At 42.0% G+C, this 19,785-nt stretch overlaps 2 protein-coding genes across 3 annotated transcripts; both read right to left on the bottom strand.

Annotated features, from left to right (window-relative positions):
- Positions 1–358: 358 nt before the first annotated feature.
- LOC130162672 (cilia- and flagella-associated protein 251) lies at positions 359–5,482 on the bottom strand. 2 transcript variants are annotated; one of them, XM_056366448.1, is made up of 7 exons: positions 4,894–5,482; positions 2,637–3,825; positions 1,668–1,765; positions 1,492–1,563; positions 1,343–1,397; positions 1,193–1,229; positions 359–1,079 (listed from the first exon to the last, which is right to left on the bottom strand). In XM_056366448.1, exons 2-7 carry the CDS (start codon positions 3,400–3,402, stop codon positions 1,058–1,060), a joined length of 1,050 nt encoding a protein of 349 aa, XP_056222423.1. In that variant the 5' UTR covers positions 3,403–3,825; positions 4,894–5,482; the 3' UTR covers positions 359–1,057. The 2 variants fall into 2 exon arrangements, with proteins under 2 accessions (XP_056222423.1, XP_056222424.1); XM_056366449.1 differs by lacking the exon at positions 359–1,079 and having other exon boundaries at positions 1,189–1,229.
- Positions 5,483–5,560: 78 nt separating this feature from the next.
- On the bottom strand, positions 5,561–19,409 carry LOC130162670 (transient receptor potential cation channel subfamily M member 4-like). Its single transcript, XM_056366446.1, has 28 exons — positions 19,158–19,409; positions 17,675–17,736; positions 17,376–17,553; positions 16,732–16,912; positions 15,159–15,328; positions 14,839–15,016; positions 14,236–14,300; positions 13,885–14,118; positions 12,415–12,517; positions 12,184–12,305; positions 11,645–11,932; positions 11,364–11,465; positions 10,775–10,903; positions 10,462–10,591; positions 10,228–10,373; positions 9,849–9,961; positions 9,614–9,727; positions 9,372–9,421; positions 9,003–9,241; positions 8,566–8,681; positions 8,286–8,418; positions 8,007–8,181; positions 7,739–7,904; positions 7,453–7,634; positions 7,200–7,332; positions 7,039–7,111; positions 6,293–6,386; positions 5,561–6,155 (listed from the first exon to the last, which is right to left on the bottom strand). Exons 1-28 carry the CDS (start codon positions 19,215–19,217, stop codon positions 6,124–6,126), a joined length of 3,768 nt encoding a protein of 1,255 aa, XP_056222421.1. The 5' UTR covers positions 19,218–19,409; the 3' UTR covers positions 5,561–6,123.
- Positions 19,410–19,785: the final 376 nt, after the last annotated feature.

Here is a 19,785-nt window from a genome sequence, read left to right as displayed (position 1 = left end):
CCTTTTTTTGCCAAGTCACTAAGACCTTTGTTTGTCCTTGACACAGGAGAGAAGCTCACCTGAAAACCTCCCAGCAGGAACGGTGACCAGTAAGTTAGAGAACGCTCAGCGAGAGAGATCACTCAAATCACTTCTCGTGACCTGAGCAGCAGCTTGGCCTCGTTTGGTAATCAGTGTGCGATTGGCTGAACAACTGACTTCATTACTTTCCATCAGGCTGTGGAGGTCACGAATCTTTCTAGAAATCCAAGTGCCAACTGAGCTGTGTGCGTGTGTAGCTATGTTGAAAAGATGTGTAGCCCATACGCTGAATCAAAACACCTGATTTTATCCACAGAGTGGTTTGTTTAATGTTTAGATGGAGTTTTTTATTTTGAGGCCCTTTTACCCAACTTATTGACATTTTGTTATTTAACATAAACTTCAGGTTTAGGCCACAGGTGTGAGTGCATTCACAAAAATAAACCTGCCTATTAGAAATTAATTGGAAGCAAATTTGTGACAGCCGCATTAGGCAAAAAGTGTTATAGATAAGGAGAAATTTATTGTCAGGTGAGAATCAGTAACAGTGCATAGCAACAGCATGTGTAAAATTGTACTGTAACATGTTACAAACTCAAAGGACTTATCCTGAGAAATGTTATATTTACATGTTACATGATTGGCATTAGACTTAATTTTTCTGGTGCATTAATACAGACTCCTGCCACAAAGATAGGCCTATAAACATCTTGCTCAGCTGCAACTACAATAATACTGCTACAAAAACAAAGAAAAGAAAAGAAAAAAAAATCTGAACAAATAATAGCCAGTGTACATTGAAAATATACAAGATGTAGGTCATTGAATAAAGGAAAAGAAATGAAATTCTTTCAGCCTGTAGTACAAGGGTATTTAAAAATCTACAAGTTAACACAAGAATAGGTTTTTCTGTCAGCTGTCAGATTTGTGAAGTTCTCAGGTGACAAGTGAGGTATGAGCAGCAGGACAGCCAGTCCTGAGCGCAGTACCGCCTGTGACCACGTGATGGCTCCAAAGGACAAAGTATCCTGGGTGCTCAGAGCAGGGAGGCAACAGTCCTGCAAAACAAAGGCCAGGGCATGAGAAAGTAGATCACCGCTGGGGTTATGTGCCTACCTACTATTCATGTCATTAAATGGATCAGTGCACTGGGAGAAGTGAGGAGTCTTACTGAAAGAGGGACCCAGTTAGCTCATCAACAAGGCCACCTGAAAAAAAAAGCGACACATAACTAAAGTTAAGGGGTGCCAGCGCTGACAAAACAAACAAACAAACACACAATGGTACATGCACAGTATGGCTAATTACTTGCAGTATTTACCTGGTGTGCATATTGTGTCACACAGTATGGGGCAAAGGTAGCAGGATGAGCATCCCTGGAAGACAAAAAGGGTTTCCATGAGGAGGCTCTCGTCTTAACCAAATGTTGTATATAATTAACAGTATTTACAGGACAGAGAAGATGCTTACTTGGCAGTGCTCACAGTGATCTGACTCATCTCCCTCTTCACAGGGACACTTGTCACAGTTGTTAGAGCAGTGCTAACAAGACAAAACACACACACAGTGGACAGTTGTGTTTATTAACTCATATACTAGACTTACTAATAAAGAGTGTTGGGGCAGTCCCTCCCACATCGTTTTACCTCACAGATGGAGCACACGCTACACAAAGAGCCAGAGTGAAATTGCAGCGTCTCAGTGGCGGCCTCCTCTTCACTTGTGTCCTCAGCTTCAGGCTCATCTGCGTAAAGTCAGCAGAGTCAACGACAAATTAGGCTTCTATATCAGCCAATGTTAGCTATATATATATATATACACATCAGTGTGTCCTTATAAGTAAAAAGAAACTGTAAAACAAACATATCTATTATTTTTTTTAAAAATCTTATTTTTTTATGTTATATGTTTATGTTAACTCCCATACATCAATATCAGTATCGGCCTTAAAAATCTAGTCTAGTTTTGGCTATAACTTCTCCTTCATGTAAACCTTCCTTTTACCACAGATCATGTTATTAGTGTCAGGTCGTGTTAAATGCTAATATGCTCAATATTTCAAGGGAGTCAGCTGTGAAACTCGAAACACTGAGAAAGATATATAGAGAAGACCAAATGTGCAGGTAGGTGCAAGACGTAACGTCCAAGTGAACAAAGTTCCTCCACCACAGACGAATTATAACCAAACACAACGGTTGCATTGTGAGGAATAAAGAACAGCTTGAACAGAAAAACCACTTGGGACAAATTAATGGTCACTATCACAGCCAGCGATCAACAAGTGTTTAGTTTTTCTGGACTTACACTTTCACAGTACTGGTTTTGTCCCAAAATAGCCACATTGGCTTAACAAAAGGCATGAATAGTTAAATACTACTGGGTGCCAGCTACCACACAGATAAGCCGGTCTATTTTAGGACTGATATGTATGACAGTGATCCTGCGGTAGCTGCAGCTAAAATAAACAAAGTCAGAGAAGCTACTTTAGAGTCAAGATTCGCTCGAGGGGCCCAAGAAAAATAATCATTGGTCATATTTTATACCAAATTACTTTGTTTAATTTTCATAAACCATCAATATATTTAAAATCTCAATATATTGAAAAGTGGATTTACCGTCGTCTTCCTCTGCCCCAGCTGCATCCTCTTCCTCTTCCTCAGACTCATCCTCAGCAATATCCTCCTCTCCCTCAGCATCATCAGCTTCCTCCTCCACAGCTACCTCCTCTCCTTCAGGGTCCTCCTCTTCCTCCACATCTTCATCAGCATCCTCCTCCTCCTCTTCTTCCTCCTCCTCCTCTTCCTCCTCGTCCTCCTCTGCTGCTGCATCATCAGCCTCTTCTTCTTCTGCATCATTCTCCTCTTCCTCGTCTCCAGCCTCTTCTTCCTCCTCAGCAGCCACCTCCTCTCCGTCTTCCTCAGCAGCTTCGTCCTCAGCCTCCTCCTCCTCCTCCTCTTCTTCCACAGCATCCTCCTCCTCCTCATCTTCCTCAGCAGCCTCTTCATCAGAAGCTTCCTCCTCTTCCTCCTCCTCCTCCTCCGCTTCTTCATCAGCAGTCTCGTCTTCCTCCTCCTCTGCTTCTCCTGCCTCCTCTTCTTCCTCCCCATCTTCCTCCTCAGCCTCCCCTTCTTCATCCTCCTCCTCATCATCTGATTCTTCTTCACTTTCCTCTTCTGCTACCTGTTCCTCTTCCCCACCAGCGCCATCATCGCCCTGAGTAGTTTCACCCTCCTCTGCCACGACATCATCATCATTTCTGGCATGGAGGTCTGCCTCTGCTTCAGCCACGTCCTGGGCACTCACCACCCCAGAAAGCGGCACCTGGGACGGGCACAGGAGCACCAGCAGGAGCCCCACTACCCAGCCTTTCAAAGGTGCCATCTTGGAAATTTTACACAGCTCTTCTTAGCTACAAATCCAGACCGGAAGAATGTCTTTTCCCTGTTTTTCCCGCCAAAAACCAAAACAATCGTTGGGTTTTCAACACTTAAAAAACATAAAATCCACAGGAAACGCAACAGAGTTTCAGAAAATTGAGGGATATTATTCAGGTCTTTGCTCCAGGCCGCAGACAGAGGGGGAGAGGAGGGCCGTGTTCACAAGACTGACAGAGCAGTGTGCCAGCCTTGTGCTGGGAACACAGAGGACACAGTGGAAGCACAACGGTGTGTGTGTGTTGTAGTTGTGTGGCTCTGTGTGCGTGAGTGACAGAGGCACATGTCCAGGAAGAATGCTCCTGATGCCCTTAACACAGTGTATTAGAGAGGTGGGTGTGTGCATATGGCAGTTGAGGGGTTTTTTGGACTGCAGGAGGGGTGGGAAAAAGAGAGGTCAAAGAACATATGGAAATGAGAGGGAGGGGGAAGTTTAATTGTTGACATTAAATAATTCAAACTGAAGTTTTCCTTTAATATGACCATTGTAGTTGTAATGCTAAACTTCCAGGAAAGCAGCAACACTTTATATACATATATGCACATACTGTATATATGTATATATGTGCACTTGCATGTTTATGAATTTTCATGCCTGTTATTTATCACTACTATTATTATTTTGTTTCATTTATTTATTTATGTATAATTCTAATTTCATGTAATGGTGACCCATGAAACTTTCCAATGTCAGTAAATCCCCCAAAGAAATGATCCACATCCATAAAACCTAGTCCAGTAAATAAATAATTAAATAAAGTTAAAATCGAACTGATGATTCTAAAGTAAAGAAGTTCTAAACACTCTCACACACTCCAACAACTTTGACTTTGCTGTATATTTCAGCCCAGTAAAGCTGTTCCCCAAGTTCACCAATACTCCCCTATAGATGAATATACCATTTAATGTGGTTGTAACTCCAGGCTGCATGTGCACACAACTCTAATGCAGATTTGAATGCACACCTATTTAAATAAAAGCCTCACTGAAGCTCAGTGTAATAAAAAATATTTGGAATGACTTGCAAAATGAGGGAATGTAATGCTCTTTTAATGACAGATTATGAAATTACCACAGGCTTAAACCAACACCTCTGAGACACAGTCTCAACAGCGAAGGCAATATTTGCCTGCCATTCCCAAAGCAGAGCACAGCATGTCAGGATGATGTATGGAATGGACGTAAATAGAAGAAAATGGAGGTGATAGTGGTCTGCACATGTGCAGTGCGTTAGACGCAGACGTGGGCAGCTGACATTCCAAAGAAATGGTTTACATCTGAACATTTTTACTCCAGAGTTTTGATTAAGAGAGACAGGAAGGAGATGTAGATTCAGAAGCCGTCTACTGTTGCATGGTTGTGTGAACTGAGGAGCATTTACATTAATAAGACTGAGACACACAGACATGGGGAGTGAGTGAGACACATAATCACTTACATAGGTACATGTTTCCACATGCAGCAAGAGGGCTGGACAGCAGAGAGTGATGACAGCGCCTCTCTCGGTGCGAGCTGCTGGAGATTGACAGGTGGCCCAGCCGGCTATTTACAGTAAAGGCTCCTTCAACAGCGCGGCTCCACTATGTGACCTTCAATAGAACTGTGGCATACTGAAATAAGCACTGGTGCACTTTTCACACTATCCATATCCTCTTGTGAAATTTACATAATTTGATCGCATGTCTTGTTCATTTCTACTGGTTTGTTTGTGCAGCTCTCGGCCCAACGCCATAGAATGTCAGAGCCTCCACATTATTTATCATTAAACGATTAGTTTGACATTTTGGGAAATACACTTATTTGCTTTCTTGCCGACAGTCAGATGGTACATATGGAGCTGGAGCCAGCAGCTGGTTAGCTTAGCTTAGCATAAAGACTGGAAACAAGGGGAAACAGCTAGCCTAGCCTAAAGCTCAGTAATTAACATGTCATTTCTTAAGCCATTCTAGCTGTTGCCCTGTTTTCAGTCTTTGTGCTAAGCTATGCTGTTTTCTGGCTTATTAAAGTTGTATTGATCTTTTCATCCAACACAACAAAGTGAATACATGTATTTCCCTCATTGCATGAACTAGTCTTACTCCTGTAACAATAACATTAAACATGTATTCATTATATGTACAATTTATTGAACAGAATAAAATAATGTAGCAATACAAATACACAATTTAACATTTCAGACTGTGTAAAGCAACCCTTTAGCCAAAAAATAACTGAACACAAACGTGATACTATCTGCAACTAATGTAGCCCTGGTAACAACATCATAGTTTGAATGTAACAACAAAAACTATAAAAACCTTAAAAACAGAATTCCAGCTGCCATCTTAAAACTACAGCAATAAAGACATAATAGCATTGGTAAATAAAATACATATAATATATCATACCACATCATAAATACATGCTCTTGTCTTTGGCATTAAAGTAAGATAGATTGCACACTTAAATTATCATCTTTTACATTTGCTCAGTACTGTAATAAGAAGTGATGTCATATGATATCTGTTCTCTTTTTTAAATTAAGACTCACTGATAACCTTTGGTGAATGTGTCCAGTCTGGAAAACACTGAGACTGGTGGGTGCGTGGCATTAGAGCAGCCTAAGCCAAAAGCCATCCAGTCTTGTCTTTTACTGACCCTGAGCAAGTGAAGGCATCACGAGGCTGAATCAGGTGGAAGTGGAAGAAGAAGGGAACGCATCTGTGCAGAAGAAGAAGTACAGTAAGGTGACAGAAGGGAGACGTTTGGTATGAATGCCTCGAGGCAAACACACCTGTGGCATTTGAACTTGCAGACTGATTCTCGTGCAAAAATGCATGTATGTCATTTGTAAGTACCTCTTAATGTCGGTGGAGGCCGGGGAGGTTTGAATGTGTTGCTTTGGGCCAAAGTTTCCACAATCCAGCTGAGAGCGTTTGAGCAATACTCCATCTGAAGAGAAGGAACATATTAAAAAAATGTACTCTACTAGAAAACAGTCATTTCCAAATGATATATATTATAACACCTGAGGGGGGAAACATTTAGGGTTTACATTCAAATCTACCTTATTTATCCTTACCTAAGTTATAAACACTGTCTTTCTGAAACACTTGAGAATGGAGCAGGAAATGAGAATATCACACAGTCCAGTCTGAACTTAAAGGAATAGTTCGACATTCTGGGAAATACACTTATTTGCTTTCTGGCAGATTGTTAAATGAAAAAACTCTCGTATCTGCCAAAATAAATATGAGGCTACCGCTTAGCCAGCATGTTATATCCTGTTTCACAGGCTTTACAGTAGCTATATATTTACTTTCCCGACATGAGAGTGGTACCAATTTTCTTATCTAACTCTCAGCAAGAAAGCAAATAACTATATTTCCCAAAATGTCAAACCATTCCTTTAACAAATGTGTGATTTTCATTACCAAAACACATACTGTGGCACAGTGTTGTAGTTATCATGATATATAGTCACCCAGCCCTGCTATATGTAGATGGTTGACATTTTTGACCTTTGCACAGACTAGGTTTGATCAACAAACACAATCTTTTAGCACCACGTATATACAAAGAAAACATTTTGATTTAACTTTACCTCATTCTCCAGAGCCCTTAGTCTGTGGTCAAAGTCTCTGCTTTCAGTCAGATGTTTAAGCACACCATCCACTCTAAGAAAGGAGATTTGCACCTCAGTATGGTGAAGCCAAAAGATAAGAATTTGCTAATGTGTAGGAAGGTGTACAAAGGCATCCTTACTTGACAGACATCCGCTTGAGCCTCTCGGAGTCGCTGCTTTTCTGGATCTTGGTCTGTGCAGTTAGGAAGTCCTCCTTCTGAATGGTTTCCCACGTCATTAGCTTGTTAGCTGCTTTCCCTCTTAACTGCAGTACTGATAGAAAAGGCAAGGCTATTAATGAGTAGGCAAAGAGTTTTGGTTTCAAACAGCATTTAATGTGTGTTGGGCGATAACTTTATCACATTAATAAGACACACTTGAGACCATACTGACCAAAGTGGTGGATCTTGATCGAGGGCACCTTGCGGATGTTCCTCTTGATAAAGAGATTGATGTGAGAGAGGATGATGAAAGGGGGTGCCAGGGACGGACGAGAGTGGTACTGAACAACCAGGTTGTAGCGCTGGAACTTCCAGTAGATGTCGCTGTTCGCTTGCACTTCAGAGAAGGTGTAGCTGTGAGGACACAACCAGGGTTAGAGAGTGTTATGTAGAGAGATTGGCATGTCCAGTGTAGCCCCGGAAACAGATTGACGGATACTACTCTCCTTTTCTGTTACCTAAACATGGCGATGAGCAGGTTGATGAGCAGGATGTTGGTGACCAGCAGATAAACGACCAGCAGAATTACCACCAGCCAGTTACTGTACAGTGTTCTGCACGGCTCTGCACCGCCCTCAATCAATGTCACGTTGTGTGTGCAGCTCATGCCCCACTCCTTCCCCACTGGGATAGATATGAAAATATAGGGAAGATCATTTTAGCTAATTCTAATCATTGTGGAGAACTTTAAAGATGCAGTGGTTGTGCACACATAAACACTTATACCGTCTATCTCTTCCACGGGGATTTGTCCGAAGATGTGCAGATACGGCCTGTAGAAAACCCGGCGGAAGATGCGATCCAGGCGAGGGTCGTAGGAATAAAGTAAAGCCTGGTTGGCTACTCCGTATGCCATGAGCCACACCCCCAGGAAGAAGAGGAAGAAGAAAACATCCTTCATCTGAACAGGAGATATCAATCATCTTTTTGTCATTATAATGCCCATGTCGCACCGTATAATGTTGCTAAAATGTCATGTTATGGACATCGTTTGATATTTCTCACCATCTTGCCAACAATGATGATTTTTGGTCCCAGCTGTTTGTGAATGGCAAAGATGTGAATGAGGCGAAGGGTGAAGACCATGTAGTCCACACAAAGGACATCCCGACCAAATCCGTACGACCAGTCGAACATCCTACAACACAAAGAGAGTGAAGTGAATAAACTGTGGTGCGAGCAACGCCCAGTGACCAGCTTTTAAAATAACTACACCACTGAAAGTGAAGGGGGGGGGCATAATCCAGTAACAACAAAAATATACATGTCCTGTGTGCAATCACACCTGCAGATTAGTCCTATGATGAACAGCGTGATGGCAGTGAGGTCACACTTGTTCCACACATCCTGAATGTACACCCTGAACCTCTGACGCCAAGTCATCGTCCCCAAAAAGAAAGTCTAGGAGAAGAAAAACACCAACTTCATAGATACATATAACTTAGGACTGCATTGTATCCTATGTAAAGCACATACAAGCCTAGAAACAGAATAATGTACAGTGTTTTCAAGGATGAGTGAAATTCTTTTATTTTTTTAATTCTGTTTTTTAACAGAATGGTTTAGTGTTTGGTGTGTCCAAATATATAACAAATACTTCTGAATCACTTCATTTAATCTGGCACTTTGTTTTGTTTTTTCTGCCTGTACTCTTGCAATTACAAAATGTAAAGTAGATGCGTCAAACACCAAGTATGACGCAAGACATCTCTGTGCACTCACCTCCCGGATCTCCTCACACACGATGGTGAATACCCAGAAGTACAGCACGTACTCGGTGATGGCCGGACCAGAGGGTGGAGGGGGCTTGAAGTCCACCAACAGCACGTAGGCGAAAAGAAGCAGGAAGAGGAAGTACATCAGGACGTTGCCCAAAAATGAGGTGACGGGTGCAAACCAGAACTGGCGCCATCTTGACACTATGAATGGACGCTTTGGTGGTCTGTGAGTGTGAGGTATGCCTGACGGGAAGGTCATTGGATACGGATTAGTAGCTGATACAATAATCATTTCTGCAATCAACCTTTCCTCTCCTCTGTTGTGCGAGTGACAACACTTTTTCCAGAGGTGCTGCGTTTAAAGAAGACTCACCTTTGATGGTTGCTGTCCGGGGAGTGAGTGCGTCTTGTGCGTCAGCTTCACTGAGACAACAGTGACACAAATTTAACAAATTAGTACACTACAACAAATGCAAAGCAGTGGGCTCCATTTAAAACTGCAAAGCCAATGGATCCCATTCACTTGCATTAACATGATAAAAAAAAAAACATGCAGTAAAAAGCAGACACCTGAAGTTCTATATAATAGCTTGGGCTAATGTATAAGAGTATTACATGTGCTTGATGTCAGAGAAAGAAAAGATGGTGGTGCCATAGAGGCTGTCGCTGTCCCGGCCCGGCCCGTCCTCATTAGGCTTCTCCTCTTCTATCTGCTGGTCCTCATGTTTCCTACATACAAAGTGTAAGTTTGTGTTGAAAATCAAATTGATGACAGTTCTGGGATCTCCAAAAAAAAAAAAAAAAAAAAAAAAGGGAAAAATAAGTCTAGTGTGGAATATCTGGACTTTACCTGAAGGAAATAAGGTTGGTGTAGCAGAGGATGGGGCAGAAGAAGGTGAGCAGGAGCTTCCACACCTCCGTGTTCCTCTTCATGTCCCCCCACCAGATCTGGGACAACAGAGACTGGAGGAGGAGAGACCATTGATGTTATTTGAAATTATGGTAACACTGTAACTCAGCTTCCCTTTACAAGTTTAAGATTTTAATATGATTCTTTATCAAGAAGTGGAATTAAGTTTAGCTCACATACAACAACAACATACAGTTCTTAACATTTAAAACAGACTAAGCAGAAATAGAACAGTTTGAACTGGCACAATAAAGCAGTGACTTGGTTCCATTGTTGTCTTTCATGTGTCAGTCGAACACGTGTGAGCACAGCGACACACCTGTACTCCGTCATGGCTGAAGAAGAGCCGTGCGTCAGCGCTCATGCCCATCTGGAGGCAGGTGGTACCGCCCCAGACTGGAGACTGCCTGATCAGCAGGGTGAAAGAGCGACTCTCATTGCTCCGATAGCAAGAGCTGAAGATGTCTGACAAGTGAGGATTGAATAGTCATCATACAATGGAGTCACTTATTGTTTAAAGGGACATCAGTGGACGATGCATTCACGGTCTTACCATGTGCCAGGTTCTCAAACCTCTGGGCCAGCTCTTTCATGGACAGTTTGGTCTCATTCTCAATCTCCAGCTTGGACAGTTCTCTCAGGATCTTACAGCCGCTCAGAGCGCTCAGCACTGACTCCCCTGCCTGGGAGAAACAATGAGGGATATCAGAGAAACTCCTTTTGAAACAGGTACTGACAGGACCTAGAGCATTTTGCAATTAAGTCAGTAGTGATGGTCATAAACATTTGTTTTTTAAATCTGTCAGTTAGTTGGTTTTTCTGAAACTGCAAATATGCCATGAGCCTGTAAGTGTCAAGAGATTTACCATCTCCCAGAAGAAAGTGGCCATATTGCTGCGGTTCTGCAGGACGGCCCAGATGAAAAGTGAAGCCCAGGGGAAGAGGCAGCGTCTCTCCCGATACAAGCAGTCTCCGCGGAGCAGCTTACTGGCACGCTGGGGTGAATGGAAAAAATGAACTAAGGGTATATCGGGTCAAAGGTGAGAGACTAACATTGACATCTGGCTGTCATTCACTCTTGTCTTCTGAAATCATACATCAAAGGCTGATAAGCTTTGATATACATTGATAGACACTTATATTAGGTGCACGTGCAAAATCTAATATAATCCAATAAAAGAGCTCAGCCACAAAATCTTCCTTTACAAAGATAGCTTTGCTCAGTTTTTGTTGACACTGTCAGACAGGTTGCTAATTCACCTCTATGTTTATCATCACTGGGGATGTCAAACATGACTGCATTATATTGAGAGGCGTTTCTAATATTTTGCCCACCCATTTCTAAACATGAGGAGGGCGGAGTATTAGAAAAACACCTCTGACCAGGTTAACAAAAACTGAACATTATCAACTTTATAAAAAGGTAAATTTTACGGCTTTTACGGTTTAGATTACCCGAAGAGCCCTCCTCTTGGATGTGATCTGTTCTAAGCCCAAAGCATCATAGTAGAATGGCTTGCAGACATCACCCATCAACAACTCCAGGACACTTGACACCTGAGGAAGAGAGGGGGTAAACCGACAACACAACAGTGAGCGCAAATACAAGTTTTCTTCACATTATTTCTGATTTTATTTCAGTTAAACTAAAAACCATATATATATATATATATATATATATATATATATATATATAAATAAATATATATATATATATATGAATAATAAAAAAAAACCTCAAAAAGGCTGATTTCCTTCACTGGCCCGCTCTGCATCTTCTCTGCTTCCACTTTAGAAGGTGAGCCTTGCTGGTTAGACGGAGTAGAAATTCCAACCCGCTCCATGAGGTGGCGCTTTAGCAGATGGTAAAGAAGTGTCCCATCAGCCACTGAGTGGTAGAGGCTTTCCAGCCTGCCATAAGTCAGGTAGTCCAGGATGTTGAGGCCGTTCTCAGTGAAAAGACGCACAAACTGCGGCTTGTCGTTGATCAAGGCATCGGTCATTGAGTCTTCCAAGTCTTCATACTGTATGAGTGGATGAAGGTGATTGTTTATAAAGCAGGTTTCAATACAAGGTCAATACTTCATTTCATATTTTTATTTATTTTATATCAACAATGCCACTGCACATCACTTAAAGTATTTTATTTGACACAAGTGGTACAGTACAGCTACACTAGTCCATTTACTTTAAAATGGTGGACTTCTGTGAATGTAACATATGATGTGTTGTGTTGTGTTGTGTTGTGTGCCCCCCCCCCCCCCTCCCCCCTCACCCTCCAGTGGATGTCTCCATTGAAGAGTTCGCTCTTGGCAATGTCGACCCTGTTCCATGTGACCGCCAGCTTCAGCTCTTCATTGTAAGGGCTGGCATCGACTGACGCACGGTGCTTACTGGCTGAAAGACACAAAAGCACACCACAAACATCCAAATAAAGACGCGCTGCCATGTAAAACATTTGAACTCTAAATGATATGAATTAGTTAGTATTAGTATTAGTAAGTACCTCCCACTAAGGCTTTGAGCAGGACTGTATCAAAATCATTTGGGCCCTCCTGCTCTCCGTGGTAAATCGTAATCAAATCTCTGTTCTGGTAGATACTCAGAGCCTGGAGACAGAAGAACGAATGAGGACAATATCGGGTAACACTGAGAAAGACATTAAAAGAAAAGAAAGTGATAAGGAAAAGATTTGGTGACAGAGGGTACCGTCAACCCCATGACATCATTAACTGCATGGCCGTCCCACACTGAATGAGCGGCATATCAGACATACGAAGATTTCATCACGGCATTTGAACCTAAGCACCGACAGCAATGAGTAGAAATGAATAAGATGATCGTGAGAGTGTGACTCCAATCATTCCCCAGCTCACCAGATAGCGAGTGACAACACGATTGGATTGTAAGCGCTGATTACGTTACTGTTTCAATAAACATTAGGACACTGATGAGCCACACACCTCTGAGGCAGCATGTGATGCTGGTGTTACATAAACAACACAGCTTCGTGTGATGAGCTGTGTAGCAGTAAAAACAGTTACATTTGCTTTTCAGTGGACTCTTTTATAACAGAGACGTCGCAGAGTGGAAAAAAGCTGAGAAACTTAACAATAGATTTGTTGAGCTAATGCAAGAATCTCGTCAGTTCCTGCCAATCGTCAAACTTCCATTGAAAACAGAGAGCACAGTGAGGATACTTTGGATACTGATATTGCATTCTGGAAATTTTCCGGAGTCAAATTCCAGTGTATTAGAGGGTGTTTTTTGGCTACGGATGTTCTCAGGAGACTGATACAGATCTAGTTAGTTGAATGTTGTTGGCTATATACTATACAGCCAATCCTTTTTCAGACTTTTGTGTTAAAAAAAAACAAAAAAAAAAACAACCCCATAATGCCACATTAAAACTGAAACTGAACTGTGCTTCCAAATCACACAGCTTGTGAGCGAGCGCATTGTGGAGAAGCAAGAACAAATGAATAACAGCCAGCAGTTTCAGGAATCTGGGACAAACTGAGGCCCAAAGTCTACAGGGCAACATGCTGATATTTTAACTGTTCTTAGAGCATTAGCAGCAGTGGGACTAAAAATGTGAGCTTGCCCTGAGGGTTGTGCTGAAAAAGAGTCTATGGAGTCATAAAAAAATCAAAAGACTTCATCCACTTGTGAGCAAACATGCTCAGCAAATGTATTGGCCATCTGCCTATTACATTATGAAGTATCTTGTGTGACTAAAATTGGAATCATGACCTTACGGCGTTAAAAAACAACAGATCAAAGAGTCACTGATAACATCTGAAAACCTCTGAGGCCGAGAATATCACGGTTGAATTTCACAGCAAGCCGGCCAGTAGTCGTCCACAACAAAACACACCAGCTGTTACATATACGAGATGAAGAAATCCCTCGGGCCTGTTCTGTATGTCAATAACCGCACAACAATGACACACAAGGCTCTGCCCAAAGCTCTTACTCGTTCAACTAGTTTGTCCGTCTCCGCTTCAGAAGGGAAATACTTTTTAACCCGCTCTGCCACTCTGTCTTTCAGATCCACGCTGGGACCCGCCTCGCCATCACCCTCGCTGGAGGACTGGACCGTCGGGGCCGACGCCAGGTTCTCCAAGACATCACTCAAGAAGTCAGCCACGCCTCCTGAGCCCGCCAGCACCAGCCAGGGCATGTTGTTCTTCAGGGAAAGATCCACTCTCTGTCAGGAAAGGAGATGGATATTTACTCATGGAATACAATGGTATCATTAAAAAGTAAATTTCATTATTAAAAGTGACCTAATAATTTCGTGGATCATAAAGAGCACTGACTGTACCTCCAGCATGCTCGCCTCCCCAGACACCAGCATACAAAGGACAGGGATGTCAATGCTGCCACTGCCTACAAAAATGCAATCCACATTTTGTTTTTTACAAATTCCTTCAGTGCATTGGTAAATTCAAACTCATAAATGCAGATCTGCACAGGAACAACAAGAACAGCCCGTTAAATTTTTGGAAAATCTCTCTGCTTGATTTTACATGTTCAGCTGTGTATCAAATTCATGCACAGGCATGCAACTGCTTTCATCCAGTGGATACCAAAGAATTATCTTATCATCACATGCATCAGTGAGGGATCGCCACAAGAGGGACAAATAGATTGAAACCAGGGTTGAATGTGAAACAACACATTCATGGTTGGAAATGCTGGAGATCCGCTGTTTAATTTAGGCATGATCAGTTTTCAGTGGTTGAATACAACATCCCATATCCAGTTCTACCAGCTCTTCAGATGAATAAAAAACAACACAATAGAAGCAAAAATGGCGAAGCCTACTTCCTTAAGTCACAAGTGTCATACTTTACCACAGCAAGCAGTCTGTATCATCATTCTATATGTGATAGAGTAAATGATATTGCATTATGCCATCTCTCACCCCAGATGCCTGTGCGCTGGTGGGAGATGTAGTCCTCCAGTTTGGCCCTGAACCCCGTATCCCCCCCTCTGCGCCCCACACTCCCATCGTCTACAAGCAGGAAGGCCTGGTAGTTGTTGTCCAGGCAACAGGAGTCCCGGGTCGTATTCTGGACGAAGTACTTAGCAGGAAAGCTGCCCTGCAAAAGAGGAAGATTATTGCACAAATTTTAAAATCTGAAATTACTCTCACTTTTTAAAGCTAATATTACAGTGAGATTGTTGTACGTATTTTTTTTTAAACAGTGAAGAAATTTGTAAATATGTGAGTGCCAGTCCAACCTGAGGGTTGACGAGCTGCTGTCGATTGTGCACCAGGCCCCAGGGAGCGATGCCCAGCGCCACCACCTTGTTGAGGGACACCGACGAGGCTGCAGTGGCATGATCCCTCACCGCCTCTCCAACACATCTCCCCACACCCTCACGTAAGCCTGCCGTCAGGATCCACGCTCCTGGGTGGAAAAGTTAAACAGTGAATGCAAAAAGAAATTAGAGATTGTGGAATTTTACTAAGCCTGGACAATGACTGTCATTTCATTCCACAACAACCTCTGTACTAATATGTAAATCTCTGTCATATTTCACCAGATCCTTGAACTTAACTCTTAAGAAAATATAAATTCATACATCTATATTTGCATTTCTAAATTATTGTGTAATTTACATATTTGTACACATGCTTCCATCACTTGGCCTTTATTAATTTCTGCTTAGGATTTATTGCCAGTCCTGGGGGACTGAATTGTAGAAAACAAAACTGATAACAAAGAAAAGAAACTGAAACCAGAAGGAAATGAAAGAAAGGAAAACACTTTGTGGATCCCAAAGGGATAGATTCAAGTGTCATAGCAGAGGAGATTGCATGTGTATGCTGATCTGTGAAAGAAGAAATTTGAAAGTTTGTACAAGAAAAACTCAATAGATACCATAGTAATAGTATGTGTTTGTGTGTGACAACATCTTTAACATTTCTGCAGTACAACAGCAGCAAATGTGTTATCCAGCATGTTTATAATTATTCCATGTAGTACCATGTGTCCATGCCTGCAGCTTATGTATGTTCATGTGTACACCTGAATGTTTTTGCACGCGTCTTATTGTCGTTGCTTTGATCTGGGGCCTCTGAGAGAACAACTAGCCGGCTGGAGATCAGTATCACCGTGTGCCACCTGCACTTGGCACAGTAGTCAGGGGGAAAATGGCCATTGTAGTATCAAATTAGGATCAGACCCCAGAGAGTCATGTAGAGGAATGGTACTGCATTTTACAAAAGCTGTATTTTTCCTGTTTAAACCACAATGAGTAAGTTCAATGTGTTCCAAGAAAGAGTCGACTCATTATTTTACATTATTAGTCAGTTCCTTAGAATTATTTATGGGGTTTGCGATTTGACTTCAAGCAAAAAATAAATAAAAAATGTAAAACTGAAAAGTATGCCACTCTTTATGCTCTAATGTAAAATAAAAAATGATCCTGTTTAAATGGTACTATATCTTGTAGTTTTTTGTTGTCTTGACCTATAAAGAAAATTTTCATTTCAACACATAGGGGAAGTTTTTCACGGAAAGGACCGAAAGTAACTTAATCTGATGTAAAGTGTATGACTGTAAAATTAAGTGTCATAATAGTATCTGTGTCCCAATTAAAAGGTAGCTACATCAGTCAAAACTGTCTGTAAAATCATGACAACTGCTTCACCAATTGAAGCTAACTGATATTATCAAGAGACTGCGAACAGTGTATATAGATGTAATCCTGTTAACTGGCTTCCAGCCTATGACCCACCTATGTAGAGGGTTTTTAAGTGGCGTTTTAGTTACTCCAGAGTTACGGTTTGTTTTCATGATGCGTTTACCTGTGCTTTGTGAGGCTTTCACCAGTCCCTGCCTGAGGACCTCCCGTACCCAGGTCTTCACTTTTGTCCTTCCTTCTCCACCCACAACAGAAACCACTAGATTGGGCGCAGGCAGGCCCCAATGGGCTGTCATCAGGGTGTAGACCATAGACGGGGATGTGTCCCATGACAGACGGAGGAACTGAGATACCCAAGAAAAACAAAATAGGCATTTGTTTGATTATATGGAAAAAATTTTCAAAAGAGGGAAAATGAGCCAAGAGACAAACGAAGACTTCAAAAATAAAAAATTGTGATCACGTCAGTATGATAATACATCCTAAATCATACTACAAGTGTCTCCAATTTGTTATGCTAAACCAACAGAGCCTCTCAGTACAGGTCTGAGATCTCACTCTCAGTACAGGTATGCGTTTGTTTACTCAAGTGCAGCGGCAGGTTAAAGGTTAGGAAAAGCAACCGCGCAGACTACTACAGCTTTTAGTGTATTTGAACTATTAATTGGCCTTGAACCTTTCCAAGCATTTGTCTTTAAAACACTAGCATAACACTGCAGATTTGATCACAAAGTCTACGACTATAGGAATAAAACATTTAATGAACCAGTCGGAGAAAATTTATCAAGTTGACAGAAAAGCACCAACATGGCTATGCCTCTTGCTGGCTCCTGCAAACTGCAGCTCTCCAAAGGCATCAGTTGGGTACTCAGAGGAGTGCTGGGCGCTGTCCCAGTGGTTGACGATCGCCGTGCTGAAATAGTCACCGAGAGCCACAGAGGCATGGGCATCTCTCGCACCCCCACACTGGCAAAGCACACCATTACTGAGAGAGGTGAAAGAATAACACGTCAATGTGAAAACATGATCGTCTTAAGATGCATCACCACAGTCATTAGAGAGACATTTTTAAGTCACAAAGAAATGTGCTCCAGGGTTCACAGTACCTGAAAGAATCTTCTACAAAGGTGGTGCAGACTCTTTTCTTTATGATTTTGGGGATCCAACTCTGAAAACATTTTCAACACGTTAATAAACTGCATTTATGTGAAGGCTGTTTCAATTTTTAGGAAGATTAATTCTGACAATGCCCTTGTATGCCTGGAAATCACATGGCTGCAGGGTGTAGCAAACTCTGGTTAAATGAGAAATGTTGACTTTGCCTCTGTGAAATACCTGATACCTGGCTGGTGAGATATGCTGCACCTAAACACCTGGCTGTGACTTCTGACGTGGTGCTGTAGTTTCAGCTCAAGAGACAGTGTGTGTGCACGTGTGTGGTGGGCACGTAGGTATCCTTAGTTCATTCAGTACATTCTGCAGGACAACTGCAAACCTACTCATCAAACAAAGGGGCCCCAGGGGACTCTTTACTACTAGAAACTGGACTGGACTTTCTTTACTACTTTGAAATTTAACTAACACCATGAGGAGTTTCTTTTAATTTCCCAATCCACTGTTGTATCAATAACTGTGTGGTCACGTGACCGTATCTTTCTCACAGGACATTTCGGCAGGCAAACATCAGGAAAACTATCTGCATCTGCTAAAAGAATGGCTCTGTTCCGTTTAGCTGTGCCAGCAGCCCTGTCCGCGAGCCAGTGGGCACAACACCTGAGCCCTGGAGCTGGCACGACTAAACGGAATGCAGCCATTATTAATGTAATGAATTGCACCTGTGCCTGTCATGTGAAAATTATTTATTTATTTATTTTATTTTTTTTTTTTACAACTTTTACACCTGTTTTTTATCCTTTGGAAGCTGGTATCGCGATATTAACAGTGATTTATTTCAGCTTTAACTTTGTAAGTATAAACCATATAATCTAATGGAGTGGTGAATATTATATAACCTTAGTTAGCTGGTGAACTGCTGGGCAATATTGTTATGGGCGGGTTCTCGTCTTTGTTCTACGGGAAGTAAACATTGAACTAATAAACCGATACGTTGGGAAACGTTAATCGGCTAATTAGTCGTTAGTGTTGTTGCGGCAAAAAAAACAAACACATTGGACAGTTTTACAACTTACAACGCTAACGTTAGCTTAACTTCCGCCGGTTTGACAACTGACTACACACAGTGTCAACAAACACGAGCAGAAACTAGCTGCCCTTCGTTACAACATGCCAATATGTTTACACACCCAGCTTCGACGCTGTTACAGAGCCGTAAGATTTCCAAGACCAGACCCTACATTGAGTATTACATTCCTACACGACCATTTGAGACGTGCTGAATAAAGCAGACGAAGTTAGTCCTTCGTCATCGTGACTCAGATCCAGAAGGAGTTACTGTAAGGCACAGCCTTCATTACAACTTGTTGTTTGTAAACTCCCTCCTCTTATTAATCTCTTCGCGACTGTAGCCTTTGGCAAAAACGCCACGCCATCACGAGAGTCACCGAATGATTTTACGGAATGCCTACCCACCTGGTCCTTCTCAGATTTACGGATTTTGTCTCCGCTGTCTCCTCCTTCTGTGTCACTCATTTTCTTTCCCCTTTGTTGTTCGACTCAGTGGGAGATAGGGGGAAAGACTTCAGGATTTCTTTCTGACCATTCTCTAGTGAATAGGCTAATGTACTGGACTGCTGAAGTTTAACATGCCCGAATCTATGTAAATGCCATTTCCAAGTGTCTCTCAGCAGCCAGTCAGAGGAAACCGGGTTTGCAGAGCAGACACACCACACAGGTGAGGGTGTGGTTTTACAGGAGGCACACAGTTTGTAAATGCCATCCTCCAAACTTTGAAAATAGGTGGGGCCAGACAAAACTTCAGACATTTACTACCAGGGGTGTGAGCTAGGCAGTTGCTGATTATAATCCTTTTACAGCATGAGTTAATCAGAATGCCCCTTAATGGACTCCACACTATCAAGGGCAAGGACAGACAGATTTTTTTATAATGCAGAAACATTTTCAACATCAAATTTCAATCAGAATATTTTCTCATCTTATTAAAGTGACATACAAATTCAGAAGGAAGGACTCAAAAGGTCCCAGAAACATACTGTGCAGGGCCACATTTTATGATATGTGATCCCAAAGGCAATATCTA

The sequence above is a fragment of the Seriola aureovittata genome, chromosome 21, assembly GCF_021018895.1.
Source record: "Seriola aureovittata isolate HTS-2021-v1 ecotype China chromosome 21, ASM2101889v1, whole genome shotgun sequence".
In the NCBI taxonomy this organism is placed as follows: Eukaryota; Metazoa; Chordata; class Actinopteri; order Carangiformes; family Carangidae; genus Seriola; species Seriola aureovittata.
Note: the sequence above shows the minus strand (reverse complement) of the source record. Positions and strands in the feature narration are given on the sequence as shown.